General features: G+C 41.5%; 1 protein-coding gene across 7 annotated transcripts in view; it reads right to left on the minus strand.

Annotated features, from left to right (window-relative positions):
- Positions 1-27,017, minus strand: part of PMCA (plasma membrane calcium-transporting ATPase 3) — a 485,021-nt gene that overhangs the window by 155,027 nt on the left and 302,977 nt on the right. For 6 of the 7 annotated variants that reach the window (XR_013899883.1, XM_080283982.1, XM_080283980.1 and 3 more), the window contains exons 10-12: positions 23,964-24,032; positions 22,700-22,930; positions 12,640-12,842 (exon numbers count right to left, since the gene is read on the minus strand). Coding sequence is in view for 6 of the 7 variants with exons in the window: in XM_080283982.1 (XP_080140108.1) it covers positions 12,640-12,842; positions 22,700-22,930; positions 23,964-24,032 (503 nt within the window). In the remaining variant the exon portion in view is untranslated. The remainder of the gene's footprint in view (positions 1-12,639; positions 12,843-22,699; positions 22,931-23,963; positions 24,033-27,017) is intronic. The other variant, XM_080283977.1, reaches the window with a different exon arrangement.

Below are 27,017 nucleotides of genomic sequence, written 5' to 3' on the forward strand. Positions count from 1 at the left end.
TGAAATGTGTTTCTGTACATAAGATTACACTGTCCTTCACAGTATATGCAGTATTTCAATAGTATGAATATCTTTAGCCAATTTTTGACGATTAATAGTATTTATAATGTGTGTTATACAGTACTGTACTGCCGGGTGAAAGAAAACAGGTCTCCCAGTTAGGGAGATTTTGGTATTATCCCCACTGTCAACATAAAATTGCTTCTGTACATAAAATTACACTGCACTTAACAGTACATTACAATATTTTATTTTTAGGAATGCCTCTTAGCTGCTTTTTGACATTTTAAAGCATTTTGTACGGGTTAGACAGTGGATAAGTGTTATAGGATTGGGGGGTTACAGGCCCCTAGTGGTGACTTTTGCATAATCTGTTTATTTGACAGTACAGTATACATCAGGCCTTTGGCTCTAGTATGTGGGATAATCGGGAATTTACTGTATCTCTTATACAACCCTATTCATATACAGACTGAACAACCATGGAGACGTGACACATCCGTTTCAATCCAACATTCAGATAGAAAAATTCACTTAGCTCACTACGGTATCCACATTCACTGCAGCCTTAGCACCTTCATACATGCTCTTTACAGCATTCAACAACTTCCCATTTACTCTATCTGTTCTTAGTATTTTCCACATTCCCTGCCTATCCACTTGGCCATATGCTTTCTCCAAATCCATGAAGGCCGCATATAACTTTTTTCCCTTCTCTAGAAACTTTTCCACTAAAGATCTAAGGATGAATATTTGATCTATACAACCTCTTCCTTTCCTAAAACCTCCATGTTCTTTTCCGACTAATTCCTGTCAGTAAGTATCCTACCATATATTTTGCCTGTTACACTAAGAAGACAAATGCCTTTATGATTAATGCACACTTCCTTTTCCCCTTTCCTTTGTACAGGAGAATAGAGAAATTATACCTAACTTCCAATCCTCCAGGACTCTGCCTTCCTCCCATGCCAATCTGCACATCTTCCATATCCATCGTACTACTATCTCTCCTCCACGCTTCAGCATTTCACCATACACTCCATCAATTCCTGGGGCTTTCTCCATTTTGACTTTCTTCATTGCATCCACTACTTCCATCCTACTGATTTCCTCCCCTCACCACCTTCATTCTCCCAGCAATTCCCAACCACTTATATTCGCATTACTTCCATTCTCTATGTCTGACAATTCCTTAAAGCATTCTCTCCATCTGCTCACTTTTTCTCCCTCTCCACTATCAATCTATCATTTTTATCTTTCACTCCCCTAACTAACTTCCTTATCACCCTGTCTAACTCACTTTACCTCCTTCCACAACATTTCTTACATTCCCTCCACTTTATATTCAAATTCCTTCCAAATTCCTCATCCTCTCTCCTCATACTCTTACTAATCCTTTCACCTCTCTCTTCCTCTCTACATATAACTCTCTCTTCCATCTCTCAACTTCCTCCATGCCTCTGCTTCCCATCCACTCACTATATGCTTTCTTCTTTGCACCACAGCTTGCCTCACCTCTTCATTCAACCATGCTGTTTCTTGCACCCCTTTTCGTCTTCGCTTCATCCTACACAGCATCTCACATGCTGCACTTATTTCTTCTTTGAAAATTTTGCACATATCTTCCACCTCCCCCCATCTGATCCAGATCATATTTACCCAATCACTCCTCCACTTATCTCTTATATTCTGCCATTTTCCATCCTCTTGCAACCTTTCTGCCCTCCTTGTATGGACTACTTCCTCCTGTCCTTCCCTCCTCCTATTTCTCCATTGCACTTGAACCTTGACTCTCACCACCACCAAGTGGTGGTCAAAAATCCAATGAAATCAATACAATGAAAGCTGCAGACATGCACAAATTTCAGCATCATACTTAGCAAACAAAAAACAGTTTCCCATTTACATACAGTGAGTACCCTCACTGTCACAACGGGCAACAGCTCAGAACTTTTTCCAACCCCTTCCAGCTCTCATAAATATACTAATATTTGCACCACCTCTTGTGTTAATGTAACATATGAAAATTGGTCTTTGGATATGCAGAAATTGATTTTACACTTTTCTGTCACAGTACGATGCACAGTGCCCAAGTACTTTAATTTCCAATTTAACTTACCTAGATATCCTCTTAAAAATGTCTTTAGAGATCAACTTAATATCATCATTATCATCACCATTCTAATTCTCACCTTAAAGATCGAATGAGGCAGGATCCACAAAGAATGAGAAACTGCAAAAGTAGGAGAACTATCAACAACCTACCCAGTGAAATTGGCTACACAATCATTCACACCTCTCTCAAACCTTAAAAAGCCTTACTTCACTTCACAAGCAGAGGTATCTGCACGTTACTTTACTCTTAGTTACACTGCTTTCAATCCTACTAATACCACATAGTAGTATGAAACAGGGTTATGATGACAGTGATGATGCAACTGATCCCTTTAGAGCAGCCTAAGCAGGAATAATGGAATATGGAAATATCAAGAGGCTAGATAAATTCTTCCACAGTGTTTAGATGTCTGGTGGTCTAGAATGTCAAGATGCTCCAACCTGATGTGGCCCATGAGTGTCTCACTTGGAGGGATGACTGGGGTTATTGCTAACCTAATATAGTACAACAACCTGATGTGGCCCAAGAGGGTCTCACTAGGAGGGATGATTGGGGTTATTGGTCACCAAATACAGTACAACCTCTTTGGTTCAGACCCCGTTAGACCAGATTTTGGTTAATTCGGACAAAATTAGAAAAATATGAATTCCAAAAATATGTCTAAAATAATTCTAAAACCATTTTTACTTGCAGGCCAGAAAGCAAATGTCATTTGTTTGGTCTCAGATCAAGCTAGGTGGCAACAAGGGCCCCTCTGTTTAAACACATGAGCATTCGTACCATCAACAACTTCAACATTTTTTTTTTTTTTTTCCTTGTACAGTACTTCAAAAGTCATTGCCCCTTACCATGGTTCTCAATGCAAATGGAGCCTCTGGAAAGATTAAAGGTGTCAAAAGGAAGCATGTACCATTACATAATGCTGATAGTGAAAATTCTGGATAAATTAAAGCTGATGTTTCTGCAGGCATACTTGTAGTAAAAGTGTGGTATTGCCAAACAACATGTACCAAGCATCAAGAAAAACAAAAGGAAAATTAGGCAGCTTGCTTTAAAGTATGATATTACAATGAATGTGGTGATAGTAAAAGAAAAACTCTAAAGCTGCCATGAGACATGACTCAATCTAGAAAAGTTTATAACTGGTTCCCTGTACACCAGGAAACTATTTACTAAGCTGGGTGGTAACCATATAACCAAATTATGGCACCTGGTGGTTTAGTGGGTAATTAAGGTGCTCCAACTGGACTGAGCCTGTGTAGGTATTTATCTATAGGGTGGTTGGAGTTTATTGCTCACGTTATGCCACTCAGGGATGAGTGAGGCTGGTCACTCCCATCTTAAATGTCAGGACCAATTTGCCTAGCCCCGGGTTCCTACGTTTCTCATGGGGCGACATAGGATTGGATGGTGGATGGATGGATGGATGGTATGTACACCAGCAATCGTGCTGAGTGCTATGTGAGCACAACACTGTTATTTCATAAATTGTGGAGGGGTTAGTAAACTCTCAGCAGACCTTCCCTACAATGTGCATGACATGAATGCTACTCAGTGACCACACAGTGCACTACTAGCCACCTGTCGCAACCACAGCACAATTTTGTTTGTAATTTCATGCCAAAAAATTTCAGTGCTGATGATTACTGTACTTGATAAATTTTTGGTTTAAACAGATTCTAGCACATTCTGATGGACAAACAGTAATTCTTGGTATAAAAGGAAAAAAATTGTAAATTATGATAACGTCTGTGAACGCTGTAGGGTGAGGCACTTGCTTGGTTGCCATAGCAATCCCCCTACATCTTGTCACATGTGGCAGTCCAACCACAGTAAACTGGATGTCATAATGCTTAAGCTTTTCATTCTGTTATTAAACACAAAGATGTTTGCTATAAATGACAGCTTACCAGTACTTTGCTACAACTACATTGTAAAATAACTGTAATGGAGTGGTAAGTTCAACTTTTAATATGTGTACAAAGATAATTTATGAACTGTGGAGGTCTATGAGTCTGTCTGTCTGGTGCAAGGAAGCTGCGTGGGATTAGTCTTTTCACGGAATGCCACTGTCCTAACCTCACAATTTAACTAAACTTAACCTAACCTAGCTTACAGTACCTAATAATTTAACCAAACCTATCCAAACCTAACCTCCAGTTGGAAAATGTGAAACAAAATCCACCTTTGTGTACATTTCTTCCGTTATGCCATAAATAATCGTAGGTATGCCTTAATGAGCGTGATGATAATAACAGGGAAAATTTTCATCAGGAAAAGGTCCATTACCACCCTCAAAATAGGTAAATACAGAACACAAACTGGAGGCGGTTGGCGCTTGGTGGTTCTCGATGAAAAGACTCACCGGCTGCGTGCGTGACTGATTCATTCACACAACCACATGACGACAATCATACAAAAACATGTTGGCTGTAGCAAGGTAGCAGATACGATCAAAAGACTTTTGTTTAATTCTTAGCATTAGCTCATTTAAGCAAAGACAGGCTTGAAAATAGTGCAATGGATAATGATGTTTAGGTCATTTTCAGATCCTACAAGGGCTTTATTCCTTTACTGACCATAATTTACACTGTAGTTCCTTGCCTGGACCTTACTTCTACATAACACAACAAACTTCGTTCGACTATTTTTGTGTACAGACGCGCATACACACACGCACACACACACACACACACACACACACACACACATATACAGTAGATTATATATATATATACACTCAATCCTTGTAAATCGTGGCAATTTGGGTCTAGACCACTGCCGCGATTTACAAATTCCGCGGTTTATAAATAATAACTCATGTGAAAAATGAATTTGGGTCTGGACTTTGGCCAACCACCCCCCACAGCACCCTACCTACACCTATCTAGGCACCATCAAACACAAACATACAAATTTAGGAATATTCAGTGCATGTACTTAATAGAAATAATCAATATTATGGGATCTCACCTTAATCCTATGACAATATTGCTTAAGTGAATGGAGTGGGGTGGTGCTGGGAAGATCTTAGAACCTCTCAGCATGAGGTGGGGGTGCTCCCTCATGCTGTTCTCTCTTCTCCAGCTCCTCTGCCTCCCTCAGGAAGCCCTCAAAGTCTGCCTCAGAGATGACAGATGCTACGTCATCCACATCCTCAGTGTGTGAAGGGCCAGGCTGAGGTTCTGGCTCAGCTTCTGCACTTACCCGGGCAAAATAGTGGGTGATGAATTCCTGATGTTTCTCATTAACTCTGCGGCATTAGTATGCACACTTGCCACCAGGGACGGGTGTGATTGGTTGTTGGGTCGCGATTTTCAAATCGAATGCCGCGGTTTACATTTCTCCTCGGAAAAGGCCCACTTTGGTGCCTAGATCCGCAATTTTCATGACTTAACAGCAATTTAAGGGTGCCGGCAGTCTGACAGCCACTTAACCATGATTTACAAATCCATGATTTATAAATACGCGATTTATGAGAACTGAGTGTATATATATATATATATATATATATATATATATATATATATAAATAAATATATATATATATATATATATATATATATATATATATATATATATATATATACATACATATATATATATATATATATATATATATATACAGTAATCACTCCAATATCCGACGTAATAAAGCCATTGGTAGGTCCGGTTATTGGTTTTGTCCGGATATTGGGCCCCAGCTTATGGACTTGTACTTATGGACCCTAACTCAGAGAAACACCTACACAACTCCCTCTGGACATGCATAGCACCTATTTAAGACCCAAATCACACCAATAAGGCACATAAATGACTGAAATAAATGCAAAAGAAACATAAAATGAGGGTTTAGAAGTACAGTATGTTCATACATTAATAAACATTCTGGTACTTATGGACCCTAACCTAGCCTAACTCAGAAAAACACATTCCTACTGCACATGCATGAGGTAAGTATAGTATGGAAAAAAGTACAGTATGAAACATTCTGGTAAGTATAGTATGGAAAAAAGTACAGTATGAAACATTCTGGCTACTTACAGCAAGTCCCTGGCCACCTCGATGAATAACCGCCTCCTCTTGGACTCTGACAGTAAGAACGATTTCCTGAAGCACTTGCAGTACACTCTTCCTGAAGTCTTGCACTGAACTTAGTCAATAACACACAGAAGTCCGTTCTCTTCACAGTGTTCACTTTTGTCCAAATAATGCTCCATTGTAATTTAGTGCTGCACATTAACTTTTCCCCTTTTTTTCCAAATTTCCAAAGCCAAAACAAAGAAGTCTATTTACGTTAAATTTAGTTTCCACTGAGTCTTTTCTCTCAACTCAAAAACCTTAACACAACACACCGTTTTTTTCACTGCACAACACTCAAAATTCCCGTGTGGTCTAGTGGAGAAGTTCTTGCTGTTTATTCACTGTCAGAGTCCGAGAGTATCACTGGCAGGCGACCAAGGGGTGCATCGCTGGGTCGTGGTGATGGCGTACCCACTGCAGAGGACTCTGAGGAAAGCCGCAAACTCACGTCGAGCGGTGACTCCACCGTGGCTGATGTGCTGGGCTGTGGCTCGGAGCATGAGGGCCTGTCTTGGGGAGGCAACGGAGTGGAGCCAGGGCTGGGCACAGCGGGGGTCACGGGCCTGAAAAAACTGTCAATCGTTGACTGACGCAAGGACCGACGATTCTGACGATTGATGATGCGCTGCCTGAAAGCACGCACTTCCTCCACGAGTCCCAAGGGCCCCATCTCCCTGTCGCAGTCCGGGTGTTCCAGGTAGTCTAGGACGAACTCTAGATGTTCCCGGAGTGCGCTCAGCTTGGGGATGGCTGGAGTAGTGTCCTGCTGAGAGGAGTCTGCATCATCGTCGCCTTCATCATCGGAATCTTCAAGTTCGGTACTGACACCAGCAACCGAAGATGCGATCTCGATATCAGACAAAGTCTGATACCCAGGATCGCCCTTGTCATCGTCCAACCACTCACGAACATCGTCCACATCAACATCGTCGCCGTGCGTACGTAGCCGTGCACGGAAGTCATCCACGTCAAACCCTAGAAAATCGTACTCCACATCCGTTCCGAGAAGCAGACGAGACCAACCATTTTCAAGAGTTTTCACAGGGACTTCCTTCCATGCACTAGCCCAGTTGTACAGCGCAGACTTGATGTTGTAGCGGCGAAGGTTTTCCAAAGTCCGCTTGCCTCGTGTGTCCCGTCCTTCCCTGCGCTCGTCCTCGTCCTCGAGAACAACCATCACCTCGTCCAGGAACTTCCGACGGTATAGGCGCTTTGTTGCCACGATCACTCCTTGGTCCATGGGCTGAATGAGAGCAGTCGTATTAGGTGGCAGAAACATGCACCTAATACGGCCATTCTCAGCAACCAAGTCCTTGTCGCACGGGTGGGCAGGTGCATTGTCATGCAGAAGGAGATCCTTTACCTGGTCGCGAGGGATTCCCAGTGTCTTCGTCTGGTAATGGATGACCTCCTTGACGAAGTGACGGTGAAACCAGTCTTTGAAAATCACAGCTGTGAACCATGCTTTCAAAGAATGGTACCAGACGACAGGAAGGACATCCATCACCCCACGAAGGCACCGAGGCTGCTTTGCACGGCCAACAACAACGGGCTTAAGCCGGTGCATGCCGTTAGCACTGGCACAACACAAAGCAGATATCCGTTCCTTGGAAAGCTTGCGGCCAGGTACACGCTTCTCCGTCTCCTCGGCTAGAGTGTTCGTTGGCAGCGAGCGATAGAATAGGCCAGTTTCGTCAGCATTGTAGACTTGACCGAGAGTTAGGCCCTCCCTGTTGATCAAGCCTTTCACCTTGTGCCGAAACTCGTCAACTCCATCCTCGTTAGCGTCCAATGCTTCGCCATGTGCTTTACGGTTAGTAAGGCCATGTCGCAACTTGAACGCGAAGAGCCAACCCTCGGATGCCTTGAAGTCTAGGGCGTCGTGAAGCCTTGCGAACTTCTCAGCAGCAGCCTTCAGCTTCGTTCCACGTACCATCACACCAGCTGCACGTTGCTGTCGGTACCAAATCAACGTGGATCGGTTGATTTCTGCAAACTTGGGGGTAAACATAACTTTCCTTTCCACGTTGCGTTTCCTTCTCGACGAGAAGTCAGCCGTGTACTGCATGAGTTTGTCTCGGGAACGTTTGATATCGAACAAAGTCGACCGGGCCAGGTTATACTCGCGGAGAATGTGGGAAGAAGACCAACCCGCATCAACTTTCTCCAATATCTCCCTCTTCTTTTCCAGAGTCAACACCACTCTCTTCCTTTTCTCAGGTGGCGGGGCCATCATCACACACACTAAGAGGAGGCCCGAGAGCAGCAGGAGGCCCTGCAGCAGGTAGGGCACCACCACAAAAGCGAGCACGTGGGCAGCCATTGCGAGGGGCGTAGGTCCAGTCGCGGTGAGAGACAGGCGGGAAGTGGGGAGGATGCAGCGGTGCTCTATCGGACGTCGGAGGAATGACGCACCAAAACAATGCTCTCCCGCGGCGCGCGCAGCAAGTTCAAATTACGGACGGGAAAAAATCTTTTTTTTTTTTTTTGACCATTTTGGGAATGTTGGATCCCAGGACGATAAGGTCCGGGTAGTGGGGATGTTCGGTTATTGGGCGTCCGGATATTAGAGTGATTACTGTATATATATATATATATATATATATATATATATATATATAGACAGATAGATAGATATATATAGATAGATAGATATACAGATAGATATAGATATATACCGGTATATTAATGTATATTTAATAAATATATATCTATCTACAGTACAATCCCAGCTATCCGGTATCCAGACAAACGGAATACTCAGAACAACGGGAAAATTCAAGGGCTGGTAAAAATGTCAGTAAGTTATAACTGTGCGCCAATTTGAATGGACCGCCAAACCGCCGTTTGATTGTGTCACGCGAGGCTGGGGGAAGTCAGACAAAGCGAGGTGAAGGCATTTCCGGCTGATGTAAATCCCTAGCAAATCCTCTTAACCACCCCTCCTCTCCCCCTCTTTCCCGTACTTGAATTCAGTCATCCTCCACACCCTCCAAAAATCACCAGTCTGCGTTTTGCCACCAGACAGTAAACAAGGTCTTTTGCTGTTGTGTTCCTCTGATAGACGGTAATTTGTACACTCCAAAATGCCTGAAGTGCAAACTAAACGTAAGCGTATCGTGCTTACCTTGAAACAGAAGCTGGACATACAGTATGCAACAGACTTGAAAAAGGCGAACATTATAAAACACTAATGGCTGAATATAAATGTTAATAGGAATGAAAGTTTACTTTGTTGGAAGAAAAATAAATAATATGCCTCCATTTCATACGTACATCATTTATTTTATTTTCTGCAAAACAGCTGAGTGGCGGGTGAGGGGTGGAGTGATGGAGGTCAGGTAGGGAAGAAGAAGAAGTCGGAAACGTAAACAAACTCACGTGAGGGCACAAGTGTTGTGATAATTCTACAGTGCAGTCTTAACACATCATCAGTTCACTAATAAATGTTCAAGCTTTTATTTCTTTATTTTATTTTTCAATTTTTATGAGTACAGTACATATAATGAATACAGTAATTCGGTAAACAATGGACTGGTGTAATTTGCAGTACTGCAAATTGCTAGACATTGCACACGTGCGTTATGACCATGGTGTGTGTTTACAAGGCAGTTTTTCAGGCGGAATCTCTTAGTGTAACCCCTAATGTGACTGGTGAGTACCTGAACTGTATTTACTGCTGTGATAGCCTTTGTATAGATTTGATTTGAAAATCAGAAATACGGGAAAAATCTGTAACCGGGATGGTAAATTCCCCAAGCCACCCGGTTAACTGGGATTGTACTGTATCTATCTATCTATAGCCCGACGATAAATATATATATATATATATATATATATATATATATATACAGTATATATATATATATATATACAGTATATATATATACTTTTTCGTTTTTGAAGGCTCCAACATGCTGGCATGTGTTGGCCTTGGTCACCTAATGGTGACGCTCCATAATGCTCGATCAATGGCGGCCTCCCTGTTCAGACCCTTAAACCTGAGGCCACAATTAATGACCTCATCCCATGTCTTTTTCGGTCTACCCCTCGCAATCCCAGCCCCTATATTAATGCTTCTCACCTTCTACATCCAACTATCATTCCCCATCCTCTTCACATGCCCAAACCATCTCAATATACCTCTCCTCATCACAACATCAATACACTCCAGTCCCATCCTACCTCTCAACTCTTCCATTGTAAACCCAGCCCCCCTAGGCCTTGCACACAAGGACGCACTGCACAGCCACCTAATCATTGTCATTTCTGTACATTTGAGCCTGTGAATATCCTCTTCCTTTATTGCCCAGGTCTCACAACCATTCAATATTACACTCCTAATACATGTTGCATACAGAGATCCCTTAGCAAATAGATAAAGCCCTCTCAATGTCAGGAGAGGCAACAGCTCCCTGAACTTCTTCCAACCACTTCTTACCCTCACCACAGAGCTAGCTCCAACCCCACTTCCAGCACATACCATGTCTCCCAAATGACAAAACTCTTTCACACACTCAAGAGACTCACCAGCAAGTTCAATCCTTTCTTGCCTGACCATCTCCACCTTCTCTCCCTGACAAGCCACACACATAAAATCAGCATTATCTTGCAGTCTACCTCTAATATCACTACATCTCTTAAGCACCCACTTATCACAAACACTGCACACGATGAAATTACTTCCCATGCCCTTGTGGCAAATTGCATATCGTCCTCTCCCTCTTTTTTTACAGTATCGCCACCAACCCTAGATATCATCACTTTTGTTTTATCTGCATTTACTCTTAAGCCCTTGTGTCCCATACCATCTCTCCACTTCCTAAATATTTCCTCCGTCTCCCTTTCATTCTCTGCAATCAACATCAAATCATCAGAATACAACATCTCCCATGGGAGTCCATTTATATATATATATATAGTAATCCCTCTAATATCCGAACGCCCAATATCCGAACATCTCCACTAACCAGACATAATCGTCCTGGGATCCAATATTCCCAAAATGGGCCAAAAACTGCAATTAAAAAAAAATCTGACTTTTTTCCCACCCGTAATTTGAAATTGCTGCGTGGCGCAGAACAGCTGTTACACCATGGTCCCTTCACCCCTTCCTTCCTACCCCCTCCCCTGTCAGGGTTGCCATTTGGTATTTTTCATTACCAAGTGTGGGCCAATTTGGTAATGAAAAATTCGTTTGGTAATGAATCAGAATAATGCATTACCAAATGGATTTTTCACATGTATGAGGATACACAGGATGGAGATGGTGGCTTGTTTGCTCTCTCTGATTAATCTGCTACCTTACATAGCGTGAAAATAATCAACATGGTGTTAATTATAAGGAGAGTGATTACATGTACTTCCACTTGTATATATAATTAGTGAAGAATAAATGCTAGCTTCACGAATTTGGTAATGAAAAGTTAAATTTGGTATTGAAAGTTGAGGAGATTGGTAATGTGGCTGTTGCGATCTGGCAACTCTGGTACCCCGCCATCATCAACACTCACAGCCTAACTCTGATCGAGAGCGGATGCTTATAGCAGTGCAAGCCACAGGTGCTTGTTTTTTGTGAATAAACAGTGAATAAACTGCAATACCTCGCCACTAGAACACATGGGAATTTACAGTGTTGTGCAGTGTTAAGAAATTAGAATTTAGAGTGCAGAGGATTAACTGTGGACTGCAAACTGGCGGTTCAAACCAGTCCAGGAGCCAGGGACTTGTAAGTACCCAGAATGTTTAATATTGTATAAACTCACCTCTAAAACCTCATTTTATGGTTCTTTTGCATTTATTTAAGTCTTTTATGTCCCTTATTGGTGTGATTTGGGTCTTAAATAGGTGCAATGCATGTCCACAGGGAGTTGCATAGGTGTTTTTCTGAGTTAGGGTCCATAAGTACAAGTCCAGGAGGCTGGGGCCCAATATCCGGACAGGATCACTATCCGGACATGCCTTTGGCTCTATTACATCGGATATTGGAGGGATTACTGTATATACATACATATATATATATATATATATATATATATATATACACACACACACACACACACACACACACACACACATATATATATATATATATATAAATATATATATATATATATATATATATATATATATATATATATATATGAAATCAATGAACAAAAATGATATGTAGGAAATGTTTTTGGTATGAGCTGGAGATCACCCTCATGGTTCGGACAATCGGCAGATCTGGACAACCCTCTCCCCGCATTGTCTGGACTAAAGAGGTTCTACTTATGGGGCAAACAACTAGCCCCTCTTGCCTGAAATGTCTGAAATGAGTAGAGTGGCTCTACGCCCTTACACTCCTGATGGACACTTAACTGAATGCTGGGTGGATGAATGGCATAAAAGAACAAAATGTGAGGGGTATGGTGGTAGTGATGATGTACATGACTGACCTTGACAGAGTAGGCGAGGGAGAGAGTGACAGCCAGCGGTAGCCCCTCTGGCACTGCCACCACCAACACAGTCACACCAATGATGAAGAACTTAACAAAATGATTAGCATAATATGCATTCCATGGCTGCTCATCTACAACAAAGGTTTGTACGCAGAATCGAACAATCAGTATCACAACGGTTAGTACAGCAATGAAAGAACCTGAAATAAGAGAGAAATAGGGTTACTTTATTGACCTAGTTTATTATCCAGTATATCAATAACATGATAATTCCATACTGGTAAAAATAAATATATATATATGTATATATATATATCAACATTTTCCAAGTACATCGACAATCACTACATAAACAATACAGTAGACCATCCATTTATGCACTCTCCAACTGCATGAAACTTTATTTACATCCATCCGTCCATCATCCAATCCTATACAGTCCCATGAGAAGCGTAGGAGCCTGGAGCTAGGCAAGTTGGTCCTGACATTTAAGATGAGAGCGAAAACTTGATTTACATGGCAATATAAACCTCCACCCAGATCCCATTTACACAGATCTGATTCTGTTCACCATTATCATCATCCAGACCTCCTTTCCCACCCTTGGGCAGGGTGATGAATAGCAACGTCCACAGCACAAAGTTTGCCCAAGTCAATGGGCCACGCTTCCATTCATTCATCATTCAAGCACTCAAAATCCTGGCTCTATCTGATACTCCATAAAAATTTCACCATGTTCTGTAGCTTTACATATATCTATCTGATAGGGACAATCCAAATGCTGTCATGTTAAAAAGGGGTGCCAAATCCCTGATCATGCACTTCTCCATGCAAAATTCATCCAGCCAGCTCGATCTCTTGTCAGTCCCTTACCCTCACCAACTTCCATACATCTCTTCCTCACACACTCATCCACCATTTCCCTCCACCTTCTTCTTGGTCTCCCGTGCCTCCTCCCTCCTTCAGATTTGCTCAGATATACCTTTTTCACCACTCTATTGTCATCCATTGTATCCACATGATCATACCACCTAAGTACACTCTCTTCAATTCTGGTGTCCACAGACTTCCTCACTCTGCATCTTTCATGAATCACATTATTTCATACCCTATCCACTCTCTGTACTCCACATACATTCCTCAGCAGTCCCATCTCCACTGCTCTTACTCTTGACTTTTAATTTTTATGCCAAACCATAGCCTCACATCCGTATGTTAAAGTTGGCACTAACACTCCTTCATGTAAGCCTCGCGCTGCTGCAACACTCAAGCCTCTATTTCTTATCAAGGCCTTCATAGCACCAGCTACTTTCCTTCCTTGTGTCACTCTACTTTCCACTTCTTTTGAACATTTTCCTCTCTTTTCTATCACTGTGCCCAGGCATTTGAGCTCTCACCACTTCCAGTAACTTTCCATTCACTGTAACATCACACTGGGAGTCACCTTCTCTCTCAATAACCATCACTTTACTCATTTCTACATGCCATTCACTCACTCGATGTAGTGCTACTCTTAGGTGACTGCCCTTTCCTCTCTTCCTTCCTTCTTCCCTGCCTACATCTTCTGTCTTTCTTTCCTTCTTTCTTTTCTCTTCCTTCTGTCTATGGGTGACCCTACACTGAGTGACAAGCCAAATGGTTTCTTGTTCACCAGGAAACCATTTACTGTGCTGGGTGGCAACCATATAACCAAACTATTGCACCTGGTGGTTTAGTGGGAAATTAAGGTTCTCCGGCCAGACTGAGCCTGTGTAGGTTTACATCCAAGGGGTGGTTGGGGTTTATTGGTCATGTAAGGCCACTTAGGAATGAGTGAGGCTGGTCACTCTCACATTAAATGTCAGAACCAACTTGCCTAGCCAAGGGCTTCTACACTCCTTATGGGGCAACACAGAATTATATGATGTAATATAATGTATGTACTACCAAGGCATGACATTCACGGATGTCTACAAAACTCTGCACTAATCTACCAAACTCGTCTGGTATTTGCAAGTAGCACTGCATCATCGGCTTTCAACAAATTTGAGATATTCCATCCATCACCAATGCCATCCCTCTCTCCATTACTCATGTTTTTACCTCTCTTACAACCCCATCCATACATATAAATATTGAACAATCATAGGGACGTCACACAACCTTGTTGCAGGCCCACATTTATCATGAACCATTCACTTAGATGCCCATTTACTCTTACACATACCTCACTACTGGCATAAAAACTCCTGATGGCACCTAGCAGCATATCATCTACACTGTACATGCACACAACCTTCCACAATCCTTCTCTGTCTACTTTGTCTTATGCTTTTTCCAGATCCATAAATGCCACAAACACCATGTAGTCCTTCTCACAAGTCTTCTCCACTAACCTTCTCACTGCAAATATTTGATCCACACATCCTCTGCCACTCCTAAATCCACCCTGTTCATCACTCACTACGCACTCTGATATCTTTCTTACTTTATAATAATTCTTCCATATACCTTCCCTACGACACTCAAAAGACTTATGCCATGAAAATTTTTACACTCACTATGCTAACCTTTATTTTTGTACAGGGGTACAATCACTGTCTTTTTCCACTCTACTGGTATAGTTTCACTCATCCATGCCTTCTTACACATCTCCAACAAGCACTTCATTCCGTTCTCTCCGCCACACTTAATCATCTCTGCATACAACTCATCAACCTCTGCTGCTTTCCCATTTTTCAGCCACTTGACAGCGTTCTTCACTTGTGCAAGTGTCACGTCTCCTGGCACTGAATTCCTTCTCTGTACATCCCCCAAACCAATCATGTTAACAGTGGCTTTGCTCTCTCCAATCCCATTCATCAGACTTTCAAAATATTCTTTCCATCTGGTCCTTACTTCACCCCCGTTAAAAATCTACCACTTACACACTTCAGACTTTCACATTTCTTTCCACAGTCACTTTTACATTTCTGCACTTCTTTCCAGAATAACTTCCTATTTTCAGAGTAATTTGCACTCATTTTTCTTCCTCGATCATCATTTACCTCCTCCTTTCTCCCCTTCACTAGTCTCTTTATGAGCTTCTTGCTTTCAATACAGCCAGTTTTTATTTCATTTGAACCCCCGTCCTGTATCCACTCTGGCCGGTTCTTCCTCTTTTCCTCCACTGCTCTCTTAACCTCTTTATCCCACCATGCCGTACCTTTCTTTTTTTTTTGCTACTCTTGCCACACCACACACAGCTTTGGCATTCCTAATTAAGCAATCCAGATCAATTTCATTCCAATTCACTGATCCAAACTCCTCCCCTACAATGGTCCTGTATTCATCTGCCATTTCTTTGAAGCTCAGCTTATTAGCTTTCAGTTTCTCTCCCCGACTGCTCCTTTCTCTCTTGGACCACACTCCTCTTAGCCTGATCTTGCATACCACAGTCATATGACCCTCACAAATCTCCACAACGTCCTCTCACTGCCCTTGTATCAGCAACACTTCCCAGCACTGATTTCTCTCTGAGCACACAATCAATCAGGCTCTTTCCAACCGATCTCCATTCTCTCTAAACCAGGAATATTTACGTGCATCTTTGTTTGAAATATGAATTACAAATGCACCTCCTCCTCTCCTGACATACACTATGTCCTTCTGTCACTTCCCATTATTATTCTCTCTTGGTACTCCATTGTGACCCATTACATCACTCCTTATAGTCTCTCTCACAAGACTTCTCCACTATCTGTCTCACTGCAAATATTTAATCCACACATCCTCTTCCACTCCAAAAGCCACCCTGTTCATCACTCTGCAGGACTTCTGACATCTCTCTTACTTTCTCTATAATAATTCTTCTACATACCTTCTCTAAAACACTCAATAACTTTATGCCACAATAATTCTAGCATTCACGTTGCTCACCTTTATTTTTGTACAGAGGTATAATCACAGCCTTCTTCCACTCTGCTAGCACAGTTTCACACGTCCATGCCCTCTTACATATCTCCAACAAGCACTTCATTCTGCTCTCTCCACTACACTTAATCATCTCTGCATACACCTCATCAACTCCAGCTGCTTTCCCATTTTTCAGCTACTTCACAGCACTCTTCACCTGTGTGAGTGTCACGTTTCCTGGCACTGCATTCCATCTCTGCACACCCCCAAAGCTAAACACATTTACAGCCACTCTACTTTCTCTAGTCCCATTCATAGGCTTCCAAAATATTCTTTCCATCAGGTCCTTACTTCATCCCCGTGAGTTAATAATTTACCACTTCCATCCTTCACACTTTCACATTTCTTTCCTCTGTCACTTCTATATTTCTGCACTTATTTCCAGAATAGCTTCCTATTTTCAGAGCAGTTAGCATTCACTTTTCTTCCTACATACAGTATAAGGTGTTTATGGCATTTATGGATCTGGAAAAAGCATACAACAAAGTAGACAGAGAAAGATTGTGGAAGGTTTTGCACATGTACGGTGTAGATGGTAAGATGCTAGGTGCCGCCAAAAATTTTTATGATGGTAGTGGGGCATGTGTAAGGGAATATTGGCATCAAAGTGAATGGTTCACGATCAATGTAGGTGTGCGACAAGGTTATGTGATGTCCCCATGGTTGTTTGATACATATATGGATGGGATGATGAGAGAAGTTAAAGCACAAGTAATGGAGAATGGGATGATGTTGGTAATGAATGGCAATGGGTAGAACATCTCAAAATGTTGTATGCTGATGATGCAGTGCTACTTGCAAATACCGGACAAGAGCTTGGTCGACTAGTGTAGAGTTTTGCTGATGTCTGTGAAAGTCGTGCTTTGGGAGTAAGTGTACAAAAGAATAAAGTAATGGTAATCGAGAGGGAAAAGTGGCACTCCATGGTTGCCAACGTCACCTGACTGGCACTACGGTAAGGTAAGGTAAGGTAATTGAGAGAGAAGGTGACTCCCAGTGTGATGTTGCAGTGACTGGAGAGAGACTGGAATTGGTGAGACAGTTCAAACACCTGGGTACAGTGACAGAAAAGAGAGGAAAAAGTGCAAAAGAAATGGAAAGTAGAGTGACACAAGGAATGAAAGTAGCTGGTGCGATGAAGACCTTGATAAGAAACAGAGGCTTGAGCGTTGCAGCTACGCAAGGCTTACATGAAGGAGTGTTAGCGCCATTCATCCATCCATCATCCAATCCCTTGTTGCCCCATGAGGAGCGGAGGAGCCTGGGGCTAGGAAAGTTGGTCCTGACATTGAAGATGAGACTGACCAGCTTCACTCATCCCTCAGTGGTATTATGTGAGCAAAAAACCCCAACCATCCCTTGGAAATAAACCTGAACAGGCTCAATCCAATTGGAGCGCTTTAATTACCCACTAAACCAAAGGCTCCATAATTTGGTTATATGGAAGAAGAGCATAAGACAGTATGGATCAGTTGGGTCAAGGATTGTGTGGGTAAAGTTGAAAGTTGGAATACAAATGTGGGCGATTGTGTGTGTGTGTATGCGCCAACGCAAGATCGTGCTAGCAGAGTGAGAGAAGAGTTCTGGACAAATGTGGAAGTGTGCATGGAAAAGTTTGGAAGGAATGAGTGTTTTTGATCGGTGATATGAATGGTAAAGTAGGGAATGTGAAGGTGGATGGAATAGTTGGTGAGTGGGGTGTGCCTGCTGCGATAGATGAGAATGGCAGTGCGTTAGTGGACATTTGTGCTGGGAGGGGGTTGGTGATAGCCAATACCCTCTTCAGGCATAAAATGATCCACAGGTATACATGGTAAGTGATAAGAAGGGTGGGTGGTGAACTGAATGAAAGGAAGGCAATGATTGATTATGTGTGTGTGGATGAAAGGATGCGAAGATGTGTAATGGATGCAAGAGCTTATAGAGGTTGGGGGAGTGGACTTTCTGGCCACTACTTGGTGGTGGACAGAATTAGGATACAAGAAAGATGGAGGAATAGAAGAAGGGAAAGACGAGAGGAAGGAGTAGTTGCAAGGAGACTGGAAAGGTTACAAGAGGATGAGAAAAAGGCAGAGTATAAGAGAGAAGTTGAGGAACGATTGGGCAAATATGAATTGGAGCAGATGGGGGACGTGGAAGGTGTGTGCAGGATATTTACAGAAGAAATATGTGCAGCATGTGATGTGGTGTGTGGGAGGAAGAGAAGACGGAGGGGGGTGCAAGGAACAGCGTGGTGGACTGAAGAGGTGAGACAGGCTGTGGCACAAAAGAAGAAAGCATACAATGAGCGGATGAGAAGTAGGAGCGTGGAAGAAGTTGAGAGGCGGAAGAGAGAGTTATATGTAGAAAGAAAGAGAGAGGTGAAAAGATTAATAAGAGAGAGTAAGAAGAGAGTGGATGAGGAATTTGGAAGGAATTTGAGTGTAAAGTGGAGGAACTGTAAGAAGATGTTCTGGAAAGAGGTGAAAAGAGTAAGACAAGGTGGAAGTGAGGTTAGCAGGGGAGTGAAAGATAAAAATGGTAGATTACTAGTGGAGAAGGGAGAAAAAGTGAGCAGATGGAGAGAACACTTTAAGGAATTGTTGACCATACAGGATGGAAGTAATGTGAGTATAAGTGGCTGGGAGAAGGAGGGAGGTGAGAAGACAGGAAGAAATCAGTAGAATAGAAGTTGTGGAAACAATGAAGAAAGTTAAATTGGGGAAAGCCCCAGGAATTGATGGAGTGTGTGGTGAAATGCTGAAGCATGGGGGAGAGATAGTAGTAGAATGTGCAGATTGGCCTGGGAGGAAGGTAGAGTCCCAGAGGATTGGAAGTCAGGTATAATTATTCCCTTGTACAAAGGAAAAGGGGAAAAAGAAGTGTGTGGTAATCATAGGGGCCTTTGTCTTCTTAGTATAACAGGAAAAGTGTATAGTAGAATACTCATTGACAGAGTCAGAGAAAGAACAGAGGAATTAGTTGGAGAAGAACAGGGAGGCTTTAGGAAGGGAAGAGGTTGTGTAGATCAGATATTCATTCTTAGATCTTTAGTGGAAAAGTTTCTAGAGAAGGGAAAGAAGTTGTATGCAGCTTTCATGGATTTGGAGAAAGCATATGACAGGGTGGATAGACAAGGATTGTGGAAAGTATTAAGAATACATGAAGTAGATGGAAAGTTGTTGAATGCTGTGAAGAGTATGTATGATGGTGCTAGGGCTGCAGTGCGTGTGGATGGTGAACTAAGTGAATTTTTCTCTTTGGAGGTTGGGTTGAAACAGGGATGTGTCATGTCTCCATGGTTGTTCAATCTGTTCATGGATGGGGTAATAAAAGAGGTACAAGGTAGGGTAGTGGATGTTGGAGTGGCCCTGGTGAGAGAGGATAGTGTTTGGAAACTCCCTGTACTGTTGTTTGCAGATGATACTGTGTTGTTGAGTGAAGACGAAGGAGAGCTGCAAAGCTTGGTGGATGAGTTTGGGAGAGTGTGCAAGAAACAGAATCTAAAGGTGAATGTAGGGAAGAGTAAAGCTATGGTCTTTGAGAGAGGTGAAGTCAGTGAATGTACAGCGAGGTTGGATGGTGAGGAATTGGAAAATGTGAGTACGTTTAAGTACTTGGGTAGTGTGATGAGTAAGGATGGAGGTTTGGAGGGTGAAGTGCTTGAAAGGGTACAGCAGGGTTGCTGGTTCTTTGAAAGCAGTGATAAGAAACAGGGAAGTGAGCATGGAAGTGAAAAAGTTACTACATGACAGTATTGTGATACCAACTCTAACGTATGGAAGTGAAGCTTGGACGTTGTTGGAAGGACACAAGTCAAGAGTGAGAGCAGTGGAAATGAGTTATTTAAAAGGAGCCTGTGGAGTCACATGGAGAGACAGGCTGACGAATGAGGATATAAAGGAGCGTTGTGGTGTGGATGTGATAGGAAGTGTTATGAGGAACACACTGAGGTGGTTTGGCCACGTGGAGAGGATGGAGGGTGAAAGACTGACGAAGAGAGTGTATGTGAGTGAGGTGGAGGGGGGAAGAGGGAAGGGGAGGCCGAGGATGAGATGGAGGGATGGGGTGGAGAGGTATATGAGAGAGGGGGGTGTGAGTTGGGAGCAGGGCAGTGAAATGGCGGGGGACAGGACGACGCGGAGGCGATTTGTTTGTGGCCACCCCAAACGGGATTGAGGCGTCTGGCAATAGATAGATAGAGAGATAGGTTACCACCCTGTGTAGTAAACGGTTTCCTGGTGTACAGGAAACCATTTGGCTTGTCACCCAGTGTAGTGTCACCCATAGGCAGAAGGAGGGGGTAAGAATGAAGGAAAAAAAGACTGAAGTGGGAGTGTAAAGTCACCTGTAGGCAGAAAGAAGTCAAAAGAATCAAGGAAAGAATGACAGAAGAGGAAGGACGGATAAGAGGAGAGGGTAGACACCCAAAGCAGCACTACATGAACTGAGTGGATGGTGAGTGCCCACACCTACCACCAAAGTGTTAGTGCGAACTTTAGCATATGGATGTGAGCCTATGGTGTGGCAAGAAAATGAAAAGTCAAGAGTAAGAGCAGTGGAGATGGAACTGTTGAGGAATGTATGTGGAGTACAGAGAGTCGATAGGATACAAAAATAATATGATTCGTGAAAGATGTGGAGTTAGAAAGTCCGTGGACACCAGAATTGAAGTGAGTGTACTGAGATGGTATGATCATGTGGAGAGAATGGATAACAACAGAGTGGTGGAAAAGGTATATCTGAGTGAATCTGAAGGAGGGAGGAGGTGAGGCAGGCGAAGGAGAAGGTAAAGGGATATGATGGATGAGTGTGTGAGGAAGAGAGGTATGAAGCTGGTGAGGCTAGAGGACTGACAAGAGGTCAAGCTGGCTGGATGAATGTTGTGAGAAGAAGTGCATGATGAGGGATTTGGCACCCCTTTTCAACGTGACAGCATTTGAAGTGACTCTATCAGATACATTTATGTGAAGCTGCAGAAAGTTTTTGGCATATCATATACAGCCAAGATTCTAGGGACTTATATGATGCGTGAATGGGAGCATGACCCATTGGAGTCGGCAAATCTGAACAGTCTGGACGTTGCTACTCCTTTAGGAATGGAAGTCCAGATGATGATGATGATGATGATAATAGCATTTATATCATCCATTTGAAACACTATACAGTTCCTGAGCATTTCTCCTACTACTACTTCCAGCACATCCAAAAACCTGTCTTTCTCTGCCTCACTCCTGTCATCAGACAGAGCATATGCTACAATCACTGCCACTTTCACCTTCTCAAACTTGAACTTAACATACATACATCTCGAGCTGACAAATTTTCATTCTATTCTGCCACACGACATTCATCAACAAAGCAACTCCTTTCTTTCATATTCCTTGCCCATTCTGATTCTGTTTACAAGGAGAAATTCCTGGCCAACATTCTATTTTTGCATACAGTACTGACGTCCAAAATGCTCACTAACACAAGCCTGTGATAAATCTGTGGGGAGAGATTCTGAGGGTTTTGAGGCCTAGCCTCGGCCCTTGAAGGGTTAGAGGAACTGCTAAGTTCCAATGCTCTGGCCCCTCAGCCTCAGATACCTTTCTCTCAAAACAACTGTCACTTCATATATCAAGATGATTTAAAATTCCACTTATTTCCATAAATTCTTGTTCATGCGATATTTATTAAGCCTAGTAATAATCAGTGTGTTTTTATGCATGTGTCTGGTGGAGGTAAATATGGACTTTGGGAAAATTCTGAAATGTCAACCCCCACATTCGCCCAATGACAATGGTTCTTATGATTTACGTAGTTCTCTTTATACAGTAGTTTTTATGCCAAAAATAGCAGTGTAAATGGAAGATTTACTGTACATACATATTAAATTCATATTCTCTCTTACACAACAAAAAGCCTAAGAGGGAATTCTATTTAATAACTACCAGCACTGTGTACTGATTTGCACAACTAGCTTAGTGAGTTTGGCTTGGACTGATTTCAATTCCAATGAATAATTACTAACATAACTAAACTATAGTTTGCATGAATTTAGCTCAAAGGACTGATTTAGAACTCTATTTAATAATCACTGGCTCAGTTAATTTGTACAGCTAGCTTTGTGAGTTTTGTTTGAACTTCACTTCATAATTACCAGCATAGCCAATTTGTATAGCTAGCTTGGTGAGTTTGGCCTGAAGGACTGATTTCTCTGATCCACCACCACCAATGTTGCTGGTGACCTGCCGAGCCTCCTCCTCTTCCAGATCCTGAGGATGCTTGTTGTTGCGCACGTCCCCATCGGCATCGGTGGAGTTGGCAGTCACGTGGTGAGAGTTCCCTAGATTTCCCGTCACCGCCCCCGCCTCACCATCGCCTTGTTTGCCTAAGGAAGGGGGGGGGGGAAGGAAAGAGGGAGGCAGAAAGAGCCATTGTGAGTTGCAGGTATTGCAGGTATGGTAGAGTATGAGTCGTATCCTAGGTGGCATGAAAGGCTTCGTGGCACCCCTTCCTTAGTGATTTATTTAGCATATTACAGCTTAACCTTCTCTTGCATGCTATTTATGTTGTTTTAATACCAACACAGTTTGTAGCAATAACACAAAAGAGGATATTGAGGTGTAACGTACAAAACAAAGTGCTAAGGAAAGGGTGTTACAAAATCGACCAAAGCCACTTAGAATATAACCTTAGTTCAAGAGGTCAACTTCTCTCTTTATGAGAACATTCCAAAGCAAAGCAATTACAGATGTACTGATGATTAAAATAAGTATTACAGTAAATATCTGCAAAGATTCATATTTAATTACACTGCAATTTATAAATCCTCAAGAACAATGGAAATTCATCTAAAACATCCATATAAGCTATATTTCTCTTATTAATATAACCTGGCATGCATTAATAATATCTTTAACATATTTATATAATGAATGACTAAATATCAATGTGCCATTTTACAATACGACAAAGTATTAATGGTATTGAACATTGCCAAAACAATGACACGAATCACATGGTAACATTGGCAGCAAAACACTTTATGCTAAAGAACATTAGAACACGTATTATCTACGACAACGACTAATCTCCAACAAACATGGACACTGCAGAACAAAGAGGCCAGGAGAGAAATTATAATGTCACCTACTACACATTGGACTCAGCATTGTCTTGGCAAGGATACAATGCAAAAAAGGTAACACGGACACAATAAAGTACATGTCCAAAAATTTTAATAACGACAAAAGGACACAGAAACATTCATATCGCATAAAGAGATGGGTCACGGGGAGGTAACGGATGAAGCAAGTGGCAAAAGGGTGAGAAAGAGAACACAAAAGACATCCTGGAGAGAAAAATACAAAAAGGCAGCAGAGGATAAGGAGGTGAAATACTATAAGCCAGAAGAGTCGTACTAGGATTGGTGTCAATGAGCTCTTCGCCCGAATCCCCCTTCTTCTTATTTTTCCGATGCTTTTTCGCCTCTGTTATTTTGAGGGGGGGCACACAAGCGGTGATGGGTGATGATGGTGGTGAAGGATTCAACAACAGTAGTAGTGGTTGGTTGGTTGGTTCAGGGGATTACATGCAAAAAAAGATATCAAAAAAAAGGAATAAAAATCATTAGTCACTAGATGGATATAAAAATCAAATCCATAAAGCATGTTCCTTTTCTTTTACATGGCAAAGGTAAGAGAAACACACTAATAATTACTTGAGAACTCTGGTTTAGAGGACTACTGGCCAAACAGGCTATGCCACAACTGTCAGTCAGGGGAGGTTAGCAATACTCTTTCCACTTTAACTTGGCACAAAATTGACATACTACTACCTTGAATGCTGAACTATAACGATAGAACAACACAAGAGCATTGCGCTAGTCACGTGACAGTGATATGGAAATGATGTTGAGCCATAGCATTATCATACTCTGCCATCAAGCTACAGAAAATATGCTGCTGCAAAAGGATGAAAATCTCTGCCAAGTTCAGGTGAAAGAACTACAGTCATACAAGGAGGTCCATGACAGTACCTTTATAAAAACCTCTTCTGTTGTAAGCAATATTAAACCATACACTTCAGAAGACATACCGGTACTCTTACTTCATACAATAGTACCTCTGATTAAATGGACTTCACCTGCATGGATTCTGCATATATGGTGCCCGTAAGTAATGCCAAATTCAGAAGGATGCTTCGAACTACAGTTAGACCTCCTTACATGGACTTCTATTAGAAACGCCCAAAGTCAGATGCAATTTTGGTTTGCTTGGGACTTTTGGACTGTCAGAAATTAACTAATGCCCACATTCAGTTATGGTGTGGCTGTTGATAAGAATGCACATAGTGTCCTCTTCAAGAAATAAAGTGAACTACCACAAATGAAAATGTAGTATAAGCATAACCCTAACTGTAATTACAGTATAATTTTAATAATATAACAACCCTGCATTTACTTTTCTTTTTTTGTTTTTGCATATTATGTAGCCATTCTGTGAGGAAAAAAAAAAATCTTCCAGATAGGGATTATGTGATTTTTTTTCAACAGACTTTATTTTTTTTAAAGCAAAAAAGTTTGATTCTCCAAATGGGAAGGGTGGTCACAAGTAAGCTGGATTTACAGATAAGTCAGACAACCGTCAGTCCCAATTAGTCTGACTTAAGGAGGTCGTACTGTACTTTCAGAGAACCCATGCAGTGACATCTAGGCTGGCACCAAGGCCATCATCCTGACTTCTGTCAAGAATGTGAGGGGTATTATTAAGAATTAAAGGGGTTTCAGGCTAGCACCTAGAATCCCTATATAAGAGCTGGGTCACTGAGTGTTTTCAGTTGGCCTTTTAATGATGTCGTTTTCATGTCTCTTGTCTTGTGTCAACTTTACCTGTATATAGTAGGCCATACCTTTAAAAAGCATATCTATAATCTATTTAGGGGGCATTGAGGATTTTATAGGGCAAGTTAGGAGCTGGCCAAACACTTGGTTAACACATTAGCTTCATTATAATGGCTTAAATGGGCCCTCTTGCACAGATTTCATACGGCAGTCCACCTCAGTAACACTCTAGCACCGTAAAAGGAGGTACTATTACAATTCACTTTAATTCATGATTTCCAACATCTAATTAACATTCATGAAGCTTTCTATCTATATCCCCCTCATTCTTATCTGAAGTTGCAATAGATATAGCAGGTTACCTCTTTCAGTCCCATGACATGTTTCATTATATTCTTGCTATCTACAGATGATTATATTCAACTTAAGAGATTTTTCCTAACAGGAAGGATTAAATATAACCTTCATTAACTATTCCAATACCAAAGGGCATCCTTAAATCAAACAAAATCATCTACAGGTAGCTAAAATAAAATATAAACCAGAAATCTGTCACTGAAGTGAAGGACTTCATGGTATCAACTGATAAAAGGTAACGTTTATAATCCTGTACTAGAATCTAATAATCAATCTGCAAGTAAAGGTATCACAGGACCTCCTATAATGACTAACGTAAATTTGGATTTACTACAAATATAAATTCTCAGTAAGGAATCAATGATGTATTCTTAATACTCTGAGCTAAAGCATCCAGGACATACCAAGCCTGACTACAACTGTGGAATCTTATAGTCCTCAATTACTAATCACTAAACTCAGCCGCTAGTAGTGCAGTGGCTAGAAAGAACTCAGGTGTTACAAAACATCACTGCTTAATTCAAAATTATAAGTTGCTTGAATATATCAACTTCTATATAAATTATAAATCAACTAGATAACTTTATTGAAAATCTTAAAGAAATGTTGCCATCCCTATGCTAATTCTCTAAAAGTGGATTATCTACTGGCATGATCCAGTAACTTTGAAAAAATCTAGTAACTGGCTTTACTAACATGCCTAGAACTATATCATTCGCATTTATAAATAAAAAGTTTTGGCTCTCACTTGGGGGTGCAACATGCAAAAGTTATGTAAGAGGATGATCATTTTAGTTATATATATATATGTGTGTATATATATATATATATATATATATATATATATATATATATATATATATATATATACATATGTGTGTGTGTATATATATATATATATATATATATATATATATATATATAGTTCTGTATATACAGGGTGTAATGCGACGTATGACAAAAACTTACACCAATGATCTATCATGCAATTTTAAGTATATTTTGTTCTATTACATATGCTCTGCGACCCCAGTTCAGTACCCAACATTCGGCTGTTTAAGTGTAAAAGTTTCGTGGCTGACATGTGCCACTGGGTGAGAACTTCACAGGGCGACGGTAGACGAGTATTATTAGCTTATACTGTACTGTACATGAAAATCCCATATCCTATCAGTACACGTGAGTTTTAAGAAGAAACTTTACGTAGTCTATTGATTCTTTAACATCGTCATGCATTCCTGCAATTCTTTTGCACAAATCAACTGTAAAGTGAGGA

This window comes from Coenobita brevimanus, chromosome 99, assembly GCF_032717465.1.
Source record: "Coenobita brevimanus isolate Jiangsu-jjx chromosome 99, ASM3271746v2, whole genome shotgun sequence".
Classification (NCBI taxonomy): Eukaryota; Metazoa; Arthropoda; class Malacostraca; order Decapoda; family Coenobitidae; genus Coenobita; species Coenobita brevimanus.